The 15,048-nt window shown below is 35.3% G+C and overlaps 1 protein-coding gene across 8 annotated transcripts in view; it reads left to right on the forward strand.

The window, feature by feature from the left end:
• Positions 1-15,048, forward strand: part of TMEM67 (transmembrane protein 67) — a 56,328-nt gene that overhangs the window by 14,000 nt on the left and 27,280 nt on the right. For all 8 annotated transcript variants that reach the window (XR_012128316.1, XM_073229829.1, XM_073229832.1 and 5 more), the window contains 6 exons: positions 555-709; positions 826-934; positions 6,835-6,921; positions 7,247-7,312; positions 8,787-8,943; positions 9,542-9,665. Coding sequence is in view for 7 of the 8 variants with exons in the window: in XM_073229829.1 (XP_073085930.1) it covers positions 555-709; positions 826-934; positions 6,835-6,921; positions 7,247-7,312; positions 8,787-8,943; positions 9,542-9,665 (698 nt within the window). In the remaining variant the exon portion in view is untranslated. The remainder of the gene's footprint in view (positions 1-554; positions 710-825; positions 935-6,834; positions 6,922-7,246; positions 7,313-8,786; positions 8,944-9,541; positions 9,666-15,048) is intronic.

A 15,048-nucleotide genomic window follows, 5' to 3' on the forward strand; every position in this document is an offset into this window, starting at 1 on the left:
TTAGTCTCTGGATAAACTCTGACGAGTGAGCCAACAGGATTTACTGATGAGTTGGATATGGGAAGGGAGAAAAAGACCACTGTGATGTTTGGCTTGAATAACTACAAAAATGGAGTTGCCTTTTCCTGATAAGGAAAACTGAAAAAGAAGTTTGAACAACTAACTCAATAAATGATCTTACTTTGTTGTTCATAAAACAGATTGCTTAAACCAAATGGATTAGACTTATATGCATAGATTCTAATATATAAATTATTATTATTTCAGTTATAATTATTTAATTGTTGCTTTAAATATCATGTTGTGTTTTAGTTCTTTTTTCAATTGCCTGTCTTTATATTTTTGCCTAAAATTTATAATTAAACATATTATTCATCTGTCATATGAAAAGTTCTTTTCTATTTAAATTAGATGAAAGGTATTAAAAAGCAAAAAAATACTCCATAAAAGTATTTATAAAATAGGTCAAATTAAAACCAAGCAAATTTTTATATCAAGTTTTCCTTAGAGTAGTAAAGTCCATGTTACATTTCTCTGCCATTATTCTTTTATAGGTGTATGCCAATCTAACATCTTGCCAAGCTCTCGGAAATATGTGTGTGATGAACATGAATTCTTATGACTCTGTCACTCTTGATGCATGTCAACTGTTTCAGTTTATCTTTAAAAATACTGCTAGACTGCATACTGTTCATTCAGTTTCTTTTTGGTAAGGATATGCTACTTGATGAACTGTCATTTCAACCTAATTCAGTGTAGCTATTTTCCCGAATATTAATATTAAGAAATGCACCCCATTATTAACACAATTGTAATTGTCTATAGGAGACAGAATCTTCCATGGCTGTTCTATGGAGACCAACTAGGATTAGCTCCTCAAGTACTCAGGACTACACCTCTTCCTACAAATTTCATTTTTAAAGGGCAAAATAAGGTACAAGTCACTGTATCATTATAGCATGACTACATTATAAATTGTAATTTTGAAAGGTAATAAGAATGTTATAGTCACAATTCTTTCTTTAGTTCTTTTATTTTAATAAAAAGTATTTTTACTAATGTATTATTGATATACACTCTTCTGAAGGTTTCACATGAAAAACAATGTGGTTACCACATTCATCCATATTATCAAGTTCCCCCCTTATCCCATTGTAGTCACTGTCCATCAGTATAGTGAGATGCGAGTCACTACTTGTCTTCTCTGTGCTATACTGTCTTCCCCATGTTCCCCCCACATCATGGGTACTAATCATAATACCCCTTAATCTCCTTCTCCCTCCCTCCCCACCTGCCCTCCCCCATGTGTCTCCTTTGGTAACCTCTAGTCCCTACTTGGAGAGTATGAGTCTGCTGCTGTTTTGCTCCTTCAACTATGCTTCGTTGTTATGCTCCACAAATGAGGGAAATCATTTGGTACTTCTCTTTCTCTGCCTGGCTTATTTCACTGAGCATAATACCCTCTAGCTCCATCCATATTGTTGCAAATGGTAGGATTTGTTTCTTTTTTATGGCTGAATAGTATTCCATTGTGTATATGTATCACATCTTCTTTAACCATTCAACTACTGATGGACACTTAGGTTGCTTCGGTATCTTGGCTATTGTAAATAGTGCTGCAGTAAACATAGAGGTGCATATGTCTTTTTGAATCTGAGAACTTGTAATCTTTGGGTAAATTCCTTGGAGTGGAATTCCTGAGACAAATGGTATTTCTATTTTTAGTTTTTTGAGGAACCTCCATATTGCTTTCCACAATGGTTGAACTAGCTTACATTCCCACCAGCAGTGTAGGAGGATTCCCCTTTCTCTGCATCCTCACCAGCATTTGTTGTTCTTAGTCTTTTCAATGCTGGCCATCCTTACTGGTGTGAGATGATATCTCATTATGGTTTTAATTTACATTTCCCTGATAATTAGAAATGTGTAGCATATTTTCATATGCCAGTTGACATCTGAATTTCTTCTTTGGAGAATTGTCTGGTCATATCCTCCACCCATTTTTAATAGGGTTATTTGCTTTTTGGTTGTTGAGGCATGTGAATTCTTTATATATTTTGGATGTTAACTCCTCGTCAGATAGGTCATTTACAAATTTTTCTCCCATACTGTAGGATGCCTTTTTGTGCTGCTCATGGTGTCCTTTGCTGTGCAGAAGCTTTTTAGCATGGTATAGTCGCACTTGTTCATTTTTTATTTTGTTTCCCTTGTTATAGGAGATGCATTAAGAAAAAGTTGCTCATATTTATATTCAGGATATTTTTGCCCATGTTTTCTTTTAAGAGTTTTATGGTTTCATGACTTACATTCAGGTCTTTGATCCATTTTGAGTTTACTTTTGTGTATAGGGTTAGACAATAATCCAATTTCATTCTCTTCCATGTAGCTGTCCAGTTTTGCCAGCACCAGCTGTTGAAGAGGCTGTCATTTCCCCATTGTATGTCCATGGCTCCTTTATCGTATATTAATTGACCATATATGCTTCGGTTTATATCTGAACTCTCAGTCTGTTCCATTGATCTGTGGATCTGTTCTTGTGCCAGTACCAAATTGTCTTGATTACTGTGGCATTGTAGTAGATCTTGAAGTTGGGGAGCATAATATCCCCAGCTTTATTCTTCCTTCTCAGGATTGCTTTGGCTATTCATGGTCTTTTGTGGTTCCATATGAATTTTAGGATGACTTTTTCTAGTTCATTGAAGAATGCTATTTGTATTTTGATAGGAATTGTATTGAATCTGTAGATTGCTTTAGGCACGATGGCCACTTGGATAATATTAATTCTTCCTATCCATGAGCACGGGATGTGTTTCCATTTATTGGTATCTTCTTTAATTTCTCTCATGAGTGTCTAGTAATTTTCAGGGTATAGATCTTTCACCCCCTTGGTTAGGTTTATTCCTAGGTATTTTATTCTTTTTGATGCAATTATGAATGGAATTGTTTTCCTGATTTCTCTTTCTGCTAGTTTATTGTTAGTGTATAGGAATGCAACAGACTTCTGTGTATTAATTTTGTATCCTGTAACTTTGCTGAATTCAGATATTAGATCTAGTAGTTTTGGAGTGGATTCTTTAGGGTTCTTTATGTACCATATCATGTCATCTGCAAACAGTGACAGTTTGGCTTTTTCCTTACCAATCTGGATGCCTTTTATTTCTTTGTGTTGTCTGATTGCTGTGACTAGGACCTCCAGAACTATGTTGAATAAAAGCAGGGAGAGTGGGCATCCTTGTCTTCTTCCCAATCTTAAAGGAAAAGCTTTCAACTTCTCACTGTTAAGTATGATGTTGGCTGTGGGTTTATCATATATGGCCTTTATTATGTTGAGATACTTGCCCTCTATATCCATTTTGTTGAGAGTTTTTATCATGAATGGATGTTGAATTTTGTCAAATGCTTTTTCAGCATCTATGGAGATGATCATGTGATTTTTGTCCTCTTTGTTATCTGGTGGATGATGTTGATGGATTTTCAAATGTACTATCCTTGCATCCCTGGAATAAATCCTACTTGATCATAATGGATGATCTTTTTGATGTATTTTTGAATTCGGTTTGCTAATATTTTGTTGAGTATTTTTGCATCTATGTTCATCAGGGACATTAGTCTCTAATTTTCTTTTTTTGTGGTGTCTTTCCCTGGTTTTGCTATTAGTGTGATGCTGGCCTTATAGAATGAGTTTGTGAATATTCTCTCTTCTTCTACTTTTTGGAAAACTTTAAGGAGGATGGTTATTAGGTCTTCTCTAAATGTTTCATAAAATTCAGCAGTTAAACCATCTGGTCCAGGAGTTTTGTTCTTAGGTAGTTTTTTGATTACCAATTCAATTTCATTGCTGGTAATTGGTCTGTTCAGATTTTTCTGTTTTCTTCCTGGGTCAGCCTTGGAAGATTGTATTTTTCTAGAAAGTTGTCCATTTCTTCTAGGTTTTCCAGTTTGTTAGCATATAATTTTCATAGGATTCTCTCACAATCTTTGTCTTTCTGTGGTGTCAGTAGTGACTTTTCCTTTCTCATTTCTGATTCTGTTTATGTGTGTAGAGTCTCTTTTTTTCTTAATAAGTCTGGCTAGGGGTTTATCTATTTTGTTTATTTTCTTGAAGAACCAGCTTCTGCTTTCATTGATTCTTTCTATTGTTTTATTCTTCTCAATTTTATTTATTTCTGCTCCAATTTTTATTATATCCCTCCTTCTACTGACTTTGGGCCTCATTTGTTCTTTTTCTAGTTTTGTTAATTGTGAGTTTAGACTGTTCATTTTGGATTGTTGTTATCTCCTGAGGTAGGCCTATATTGCAGTATACTTCCCTGTTAGCATGGCCTTTGCTGCATCCCACAAATTTTGCATTGTTGAATTATTGTTTCCATTTGTCTCCATATATTGCTTGATCTCTGTTTTTATTTGATCATTGATCCATTGATTCTTTAGAACCATGTTATTAAGCCTCCATGTGTTTGTGGGCTTTTTCATTTTCTTTGTGTAATTTATTTCTAGTTTCATACCTTTGTGATCTGAGAATCTGGTTTGTACAATTTCAGTCTTTTTGAATTTACTGAGATTCTTTTTGTGGCCTTGATATCTATTCTTGGAAATGTTCCATGTGCACTTGAGAAGAATGTGTAACCTGTTGCTTTTGGGTGGAGTGTTCTGTAGATGTCATGAGGTCTATCTGTTCTAATATGTTGTTCACTGCCTCTGCCTCCTTATTTCCTGTCTGGTTGATCTATCCTTTGGGGTGAGTGGTGTGTTTAAGTCTTCTAAAATGAATACACTGCATTCTATTTCCTCCTTTAATTCTGTTAGTATTTGTTTCACATATGTAGGTGCTCCTGTGTTTCGTGCATGGATACTTATAATGGTTATATCCTCTTGTTGGACTGCCCTTTATCATTATGTAATATCCTTCTTTGTCTCTTGTTACTTTCTTTGTTTTGAAGTCTATTTTGTCTCACACAAGTACTGTAACACCTACTTTTTTCTCCCTGTTAGCTGCATGAAGTATCTTTTTCCATCCCTTCACTTTTAGTCTGTGTATGTTCTTTGGTTTGAAATGAGTCTCTTATAGGCAGCATATATATGGGTCTTTTTTTTAATCCATTCAGTGACTCTGTGTCTTTTGATTGGTGCATTCAGACCATTTACATTTAGGGTGATTATCAATAGGTATGTACTTATTGCCATTGCAGGCTTTAGATTCGTGGTTACCAAAGGTTCAAGGGTAACTTCCTTACTATTGAACAGTCTAAAACTTAACTCACTTAGCATGCTATGACAAACACAATCTAAAGATCCTTTTTTTTTGTTCTTCCTTTTTCTTCCTGTTCCATTCTTTATATATTAGGTATCATATTCTGTACTCTCTGTCTATCCCTTGACTGACTTTGGGAGTAGTTGATTTGATTTTGCATCTGCATAGTAATTAATTGTTCTAATTTCTTTACTGTGGTTTTATTTTCTCTGGTGACAGCTATTTAGCCATAGGAACACTTCCATCTATAGCAGTCCCTCCAAAATACACTGTAGAGATGGTTTGTGGGAGGTAAATTCTCTCAGTTTTTGCTTATCTGGAAATTGTTTAGTCCCTCCTTCAAATTTAAATGATAATCTTGCCAGGTAGAGTATTCTTGGTTTGAGGCCCTTCTGCTTCATTGCATTAAATATATCATGCCAGTCCCTTCTGGCCTGTAAGGTGTCTGTTGAGAAGTCTGATGATAGCCTGATGGGTTTTCCTTTGTATGTGATCTTATTTCCCTCTCTGGCTACTTTTAATACTCTGTCCTTATCCTTGATCTTTGCCATTTTAATTATATGTCTTGGTGTTTTCCTCCTCAGGTCCCTTGTGTTGGGAGATCTGTGCACTACCATAGCCTAAGAGACTATCTCCTTCCCCATATTGGGGAAGTTTTCAGTAATTACCTCCTCAAAGACACTCTCTATTCATTTTTCTCTCTTCTTTTCTGTTACCCCTGTAATGCAAATATTGTTCCATTTGGATTGGTCACACAGTTCTCTCAATATTCTTTCATTCCTACAGATCCTTTTTTCTCTCTGTGCCTTAGCTTCTTTTTATTCCTCTTCTCTAATTTCTATTCCATTTTCCTTCTCCACTATATCTAATCTGCTTTTTTAATCCCTTCATTGTATGTTTCATTTTCGTATTATATGTCATTTTGGGAGGAGACCTCTGTCTCACCTCTCACGCTGCTATCTTCAATCTTTTTTGCTTTAGTTCTTTTAAATTTTAATTAGTAAATGAAACCTAAATATACGTAGAAACTAAACTATAGAATTGCGCTCTCTTGAGTATATGGCTACCTCTGTATTATATGGTTACAGCAACAAGTTGTGCTTGTTGTATTGGAAGGGTAGTTTTCATCACCAAATTCAAAACAATCAATGTCTTGTATCTCTAGTTTTTAAAAAGTACTTCCAAAGATTGATTGGGACTCTGTGCCATTTCCCCAGGACTTTACAGGTCCAAATTCTCAACTCCCTATTTTTTGATCTTCTAGAATGAAGGAATAGATTATTCCTTTCCCTACTCACTCCCCATCTCCCAACTCACATTTTAGCAGTTTTACAAGGATGTTATCTGTCACTTTCACTGCCTCTCAATTCTGAAATAATAATTTTCTTGCAAAAAAATAACAATCCATTTATTTTAAGTGTGTTAATCATAGAAATACTTAACTTTGCTTCAAAGAAAAGATAGTTGAATTTAATATTTCATCTCTGGAGAAAGACAAGATCTGTCAACAATGAAAATTTCTTTATAGAATGCTATATTTCAGAGTATGTGGCATTATTTTATTCTTGTACTTATTTAATCAGAATTCAAAACTGAAGTTTATTGCTGCTTCCTATGATGTAAGAGGAAATTTTCTCAAGTGGCAAAGTTTAGAAGGAGGTGTTTTACAGGTGAGCATAATTTCAGCTAATGAATTACTAATGTGCCCCATTTTTGCCTGATGCAAAGATGAGGAAAAGACCAGATTACTGCTTGATTATTTTATCAGTTGTATACTACAGTTGATTTTTTTCTGAAAGCTACTTTAAATGGGAATTTCTTGAAGCTACTTTAAGTTGTGATATTATAACAAAGATACCCCCTTAACTTTTTACACCCTTAATATATTAAATAAATATTACACAAAACATGTCCATGTTGGGGCTTGAGAACTCTTGATTATAAGCAGAAAAAACATTATGAGAGGTATTTATTATTTGTATTATTTTGCTACAGCTCTGTCCAGACACAGAAACAAGACTAAATGCTGCTTATTCTTTTGGAACAACCTATCAACAAAATGTAAGTTTGACTGAATTCACAGTCTTCATTTTTCACATCAGCAATAATTGGAATAATCTTTGAATTTTTAAAATTAGAAATGTTTTTCATATTAATGGATAGTTTCACTCATTTACATAGTCTTCTATTACCTGGGTAGAGAAAATACTAATTTACTCAACATGAAGAGAGTACTTTGTCATGTTTAGAGTCTGAAGCATAATGTTAGATTTTCATAGTTAATTGTTTATTGACTTTTAGGCATATAGGTCTTAAAAATAATGTGTACTTCTGGACATTTTATAATAAAGTAAAAATATTAACTTTATTTTTAATGACTAGTAAGATATTACCCCCTCTTCCCTCTACATTCCAGTAACAAATAAAAATGCTTCCTTTTCTCTCCCTTCATACTTTCCTCCCACCTCCCTTCCCTGACTTCCCTTCCTTTGGTATCCAATTTTTTTGTAATTACAGTATAGTACAAAGGAATATTATGAGCCATTAAACATTTGAATCACTAATCTACAAGACCACTTCTTGATAAGGTGCATATACACACACCATAGAATAAAACTGATTCCAGTTTTGTTAAAACCATAATGAAAAATACCATCATAGAAGACAATAAACATTTTTAACAGTGGTTATCTCTGAACGGTGGAATTATAGGTGATTTATTTTTCTTTTTTGTATTTTCCAAATTTTCCATCACGAACATGAATTTACTATCATTTTCAAAAATGACTTACATGTTGTTTTTTAAAAAAAGAAGGAAGTGTTACTATATGTCTACCATGGACCAGGAGAATCAATACTTACTAAATGCCTGCTGCTGTGTTCTCAGCATTTTATCATTGTTATTTTATTTGATCCATGAAATAGCTATGTGAGATACATATTATCTATGCTTCACAGATGAGGAAGTAGTGCTTAGTGAGACTAGGTAATTTACTCAAGGTCTTGCATCAAGTAAATTGTAGAACCAGTGTTCTGTTAGGCTTTAAAAAAACATGGTTTTTCCATTAAACTTGGCTACCTCTGAAGTGGTTCACAGCCTAATAGAGAAAACATCTGTATAGACAAAAAATTACAAAGACTGTAATAAGTGTTGTTCTCTAGGGACCACATTGGCACAAAGGAAGGGTCATGAACACTTCCTGGGGTAGAACAGAAAGAATTCACAAAGTGAGTCAAACTTGGGCCTGTAGAATGAAATTGAGTTTGCCAGAAGAGCACAGTGGGCCAGGAATGTCACGCAGAAACATTTGCGACATCCAAGAGACAGAAGAGCTTAACATATTTAGGAACAGCAAGTATTATAAAAAAAATACATTTGTAGTATTCATGTTTTGGAAGGCACATGGAAATGCATATAAACAAGATAGTTTAAAGATATTTTATCTTAAAAAATCAAAAAACACTTATTTAAAGGTAATAAATATGCTTTCTAATTTTCAATTGGGATGATTTTGTTTTACATTTTATTTTCTAGTGTGAAATTCCTCTCTCTAAGATCTTAAATGACTTTCCCACTCCTATATTTTATGATGTATATGTTGAATATACCAATGAAAATCAACACCAGTATATTTGGGCTGTGCCTGTATTAAACCTAAATCTTCAACACAATAATATATTTGTGAACCGAGGTGAGACATCCTTATATACTACTCTCTATGAGTTGAAACCAATAAATATATCAACCAACATGATAGTAAACCATGTATTATAAAGTCATGGATTCTCTCTTACTATATGGTTTTGTATAGCATGAACAAAAGTAAAACAATAAGATTGTTAGTTGTTTACAATTTTTACTAAATGTGTCAGGATTACTGTTAAGAAATTAATATTATTACTAAGATTATATCCTGAGAAGAGTTAGAACTATAATTTGGGGCTTCTTCAAGATTTCCATGAGCTGCTTTTTGGACAAATTAGTTTCTTTTCTTGTTTCCCATATTATAAAATCCTGCTTATTCAGGAAATTTGAAGGGAAAATCCTTCCAAACTAATGAAGAGTCCAATCAGAAGACATTCAAGTGAGGTGAGGAAAGCTGTTACTAGGAATTGCTTATAGCAGTAGCTGTCTTTATAACCACAGTATCTTAAACAAAATGTATTATCTTTATGTTTTAAATTTGTTCAATAAACTCCTTGAGAACCATCTTAAACAATTTGAAGGGTTTTTTTTAATGCCATCTTTTTTGTTGTTTTTGTTTCTTTGTTTTGCTTTTTATGATAAAGACAGTGCCTCTGGCAAGTGGCTTTTGACTCGGCGCATTTTCTTAGTGGATGCACTAAGTGGACGAGAAAATGACATAGGAAGTCAGCCAAGATTAATTCGAATTGCTACCCAAATATCACTGAGGTAAATGTCTAATGCACTAAATTAGGCCTGGAATATATGAGAAAATGTCTTAATGAAAGTGTTTGTCAATAATTATCAGATAAAAATGATAACAACTGAATTTGGACAATACATAAGGATTTTCAGGTATCTCCATAGAGTGGTACCCACCAGTAAAGGTGAGGAGCCAAGGGGACGGTTATATCAGAAGAGCCTGGGGAATCTCATCCAAGTTTGCATTCTAGGCTCCACTCTACCTCTGAATTAGAATGATTTGGGAGGTGGAAGGAAAGTGAATGCCAGTGGGCTGAAACGGTATGATAAAAAGAGCCTGCTGAAGGGACATTGTTCTCCCAGCTGACACACACGCCAACTGCCCACAACTACCTCTATAGCCATGAAAAGGCAGAAGAATCTGATCCAGTTGAGAATCACCCAGACAACACCTGAGAGGGGGCCTGGGGAGATAGATTTAACCAATCTTCCTGAAAAAGAATTCAAAATAAAGGTAATAACCATGCTGATGGACCTGCAGAGAAATATGCAAGAGCTAAGGGATCAAGTTAGGAGGGAGAATACAGAAATAAAACAATCTCTGGAGGACTTAAGACAAGACTAGATGAGCTACAAGAGGCCATTAATGGAATAGAAATCAGAGAACAGGAACACAGAGAAGCTGAGAGAGAGAGAGATAAAAGGATCTCCAGGAATGAAAGAATACTAAGAGAACTGTGTGACCAATCCAAACGGAACAATATTCTAATTATAGGGGTACCAGAAGAAGAAGAGAGAGAAAAAGGGATAGAAAGTGTATTTGAAGAAATAATTGCTGAAAACTTCTCCAAACAAGGGGAGGAAATAGTCTCTCAGACCATGGAAGCCCACAGAACTCCTAACAGAAGGGACCCAAGGAGGACAACACCAAGACACATAATAATTAAAATGGCAAAGATCAAGGACAAGGACAGAGTAGGAAAGGCAGCCAGAGAGAGAAAAAAGGTCACCTACAAAGGAAAACCCATCAGGCTATCATCAGATTTCTCAACAGAAACCTTACAGGCTAGAAGAGAATGGCATGATATATTTAATGCAATGAAACACAGGGGCTTTGAAACAAGAATACTGTATCCAGCACGATTATCATTTAACTATGAAGGAGGGATTAAACAATTCCCAGACAAGCAAAAGTTGAGGGAATTTGCCTCCCACAAACAACCTCTACAGGGTCTTTAAAGGGACTGCTCTAGATGGAAGCACTCCTAAGGCAAAATAGATGTCACCAGAGAAAATAAAATCACAGCAAAGAAAGCAGAACAACCAAATAATAATTAAAGGCAAAAAATAAAATCAACTACTCACAAAAGCAGTCAAAGGAAACACAAAGGAGCACAGAATAAAACACCTAACATATAAAGAATGGAGGAGGAAGAGTAAGAAGGGAGAGGAATAAAGAATCATCAGACCGTGTTTATAATAGCTTAATAAGCAAGTTACGTTAGATGTTTAGATAGTAAAGAAGCTACCCTGGAACCTTTGGTAACCATGAATCTAAAGCCTGCAATGGCAATAAGTACATATCATTCAATAGTCACCCTAAATGTAAATGGACTGAATGCACCAATCAAAAGACACAGAATAATAGAATGCATAAAAAAGAAGACCCCTCTATATGCTGCTTACAAGAGACCCACCTCAAACCCAAAGACGTACACAGACTAAAAGTAAAGGGATGGAAAAACATATTTCAGGCAAACAATAGGGAGAAAAAAGCAGGTGTTGCAATACTAGTATCAGACAAAATAGACTTCAAAACAAAGAAAGTAACAAGAGATAATGAAGGACATTACATAATGACAAAGGAGTCAGTCCAACAAGAGGATATAACCACTGTAAATATCTATGCACCCAATACAGAAGCACCAACATATGTACAACAAATACTAACAATACTAACAGAAATAAAGGTGAAATAGAATGCAATCCACTCATTTTAGGAGACTTCAACACACCACTCACTCCAAAGGACAGATCCACCAGACAGAAAATAAGTAAGGACACAGAGGCACTGAACAACACACTAGAACAGATGGACCTAACAGACATCTACAGAACTCTACACCCAAAAGCAGCAGGATACACATTCTTCTCAAGTGCACATGGAACATTTTCCAGAATAGACCACATACTAGGCCACAAAAAGAGCCTCAGTAAATTCAAAAAGACTGAAATCCTACCAAACAACTTCTTGGACCACAAAGGTATGAAGCTAGAAATAAACTGTAGAAAGAAAACAAAAAGACTCACAAACACATAGAGGCTTAACAGCATACTCCTAAATAATCAATGCATTAATGACCAAATTAAAATACAGATCAAGCAATATATGGAGACAAATAACAACAACACAAAGCCCCAACTTCTGTGGGACGCAGCGAAAGCAGTTCTAAGAGGAAAGTATATAGCAATCCTGGACTATTTAAAGAAGGAAGAACAATCCCAAATGAGTAGTCTGAAGTCACAATTACTGAAATTGGAAAAAGAACAAATGAGGCCCAAAGTCAGCAGAAAGAAGGAAATAATAAAGATCAGTGAAGAAATAAATAAAATTGAGAAGAATAAAACAATAGAAAAAATCAATCAAAATATGAGCTGTTTCTTTGAGAAAATAAACAAGATAGATAAACCCCTAGCCAGACTTATTAAGAGAAAAAGAGAATCTACACACATCAACAGAATCAGAAACGAGAAAGGAAAAATCACAACAGACCCCACAGAAATAAAAAGAATCATTAGAGAATACTATGAGAATCTGTGTGCTAACAAGGTGGAAAACCTAGAAGAAATGGACAACTTCCTAGAAAAATACAACCTTCCAAGACTGACCAAGGAAGAAACAGAATATCTAAACAGACCAATTACCAGTAAAGAAATTGAAGTGGTGATCAAAAAACTTCCCGAGAGCAAAACCCCCGGGCCAGATGGATTTACCTTGGAATTTTATCAGAATACAGAGTAGACATAATACCCATTCTCCTTAAAGTTCTCCAAAAAGTAGAAGAGGAGGGAATACTTCCAGACTCATTCTATGAAGCTAGCATCACGTTACTACCAAAACCAGGCAAAGACACCACCAAAAAAGAAAATTACAGACCAATATACCTGATGAATATAGATGCAAAAATACTCAGCAAAATATTAGCAAACTGAATTCAAAAATACTTCAAGAGGATCATACACCATGACCAAGTGGGATTCAACTCAGGGATGCAAGGATGGTACAAGATTCGAAAATCCATCAACATCATCCACCACATCAACAAAAAGAAGGAAAAAACCACATGATCATCTCCATAGATGCTGAAAAAGCATTAGACAAAATTTGACATCCATTAAAAAAACTCTCAACAAAATGGGTATTGAGGGCAAGTACCTCAACATAATAAAGGCCATATATGATAAACCCACAGCCAACATCATACTTAACAACAAGAAGCTGAAAGCTTTTCCTCTAAGATCAGGAACAAGACAGGGATCCCCACTCTCCCCACTGTTATTCAAAATACTACTGGAGGTCCTAGCCACGGCAATCAGACAAAACAAAGAAATACAAGGAATCCAGATTGGTAAAGAAGAAGTTAAACTGTCACTATTTGCAGATGATAGGATATTATACATAAAAAAACCCTAAAGACTCCACTCCAAAACTACTAGAACTAATACCTGAATTCAGCAAAGTTGCAGGATACAAAATTAATACACAGAAATCTGTGGCTCTCCTATATGCTAATGATGAACTAGCAGAAAGAGAAATCAGGAAAACAATTCCATTCACAATTGCATCAAAAAGAATAAAATACCTAGGAATAAACCTAACCAAGGAAGTGAAAGACCTATACCCTCAAAACTACAAGACAGTCAACACAAATTAAACAAGACACTAACAAATAGAAACTCATCCCATGCTCTTGGCTAGGAAGAATTAATATTGTCAAAATGGCCATCCTGCCTAAAGTAATCTACAGATTCAATGCAATCCCTATCAAAATACCGACAACATTCTTCAACGGACTGGATCAAATAGTTCTAAAATTCATATGGAACAACAAAAGACCCCGAATAGCCAAAGCAATCTTGAGAAGGAATAATAAAGTGGGGGGGATTTCACTCCCCAATGTCAAGCTCTACTACAAAGTCACAGTAAACAAGACAAGTTGGTACTGGCACAAGAACAGAGCCAGAGACCAGTGGAATGGAATAGAGACCCCAGATATTAACCCAAACATTTATGGTCAATTAATATACGATAAAGGAGCCATGGACATACAATGGGGAAATGACAGCCTCTTCAACAGCTGGTGCTGGCAAAACTGGACAGCTACACGTAAGAGAATGAAACTGGATCATTGTCTAACCCCATACACAAAAGTAAATTTGAAATGGACCAAAGACCTAAATGTAAGTCATGAAACCATAAAACTCAGAAAAAAACACAGGCAAAAATCTCTTGGACGTAAACATGAGCGACTTCTTCATGAACATATCTCCCCAGGCAAGGGAAACAAAAGCAAAAATGAACAAGTGGGACTATATCAAGCTGAAAAGCTTCTGTACAGCAAAGGATACCATCAATAGAACAAAAAGGTACCCTACAGTATGGGAGAACATATTCATAAATGACAGATCCGATAAAGGGTTGACATCCAAAATATATAAAGAGCTCATGCACCTCAATAAACAAAAAGCAAATAATCCAATTAAAAAACAGGCAGAGGAGCTGAACAGACAGTTCTCCAAAGAAGAAATTCAGATGGCAACAGACACATGAAAAGATGCTCCACATCGCTAATCATCAGAGAAATGCAAATTAAAACCACAATGAGTTATCACCTCACACCAGTGAGGATTGCTGCCATCCAAAAGATAAACAACAACAGATGTTGGTGAAGTTGTGGAGAAAGGAGAACCCTCCTACACTGCTGGTGGGAATGCAAATTAGTTCAACCATTGTGGAAAGCAGTATGGAGGTTCCTCAAAAAGCTCAAAATAGACATACCATTTGACCCAGGAATTCCACTTCTAGGAATTTACCCTAAGAATGCAGCAGTTTGAGAAAGACAAATGCACCACTATGTTTATTGCAGCACTATTTACAATAGCCAAGAAATGGAAGCAACTTAAGTTTCCATCAGTAGATGAATGGGTAAAGAAGATGTGGCACATATACACAATGGAATAATATTCAGCCATAAGAAAACAAATCCTACCATTTGCAACAACATGGATGGCGCTAGAGTTTTATGCTCAGTGAAATAAGCCAGGTGGAGAAAGACAAGTACCAAATGATTTCACTCATCTGTGGAGTAGAAGAACAAAGCAATACTGAAGGAACTAAACAGCAGCAGAA

The sequence above is a fragment of the Manis javanica genome, chromosome 2 (assembly GCF_040802235.1).
Source record: "Manis javanica isolate MJ-LG chromosome 2, MJ_LKY, whole genome shotgun sequence".
In the NCBI taxonomy this organism is placed as follows: domain Eukaryota; kingdom Metazoa; phylum Chordata; class Mammalia; order Pholidota; family Manidae; genus Manis; species Manis javanica.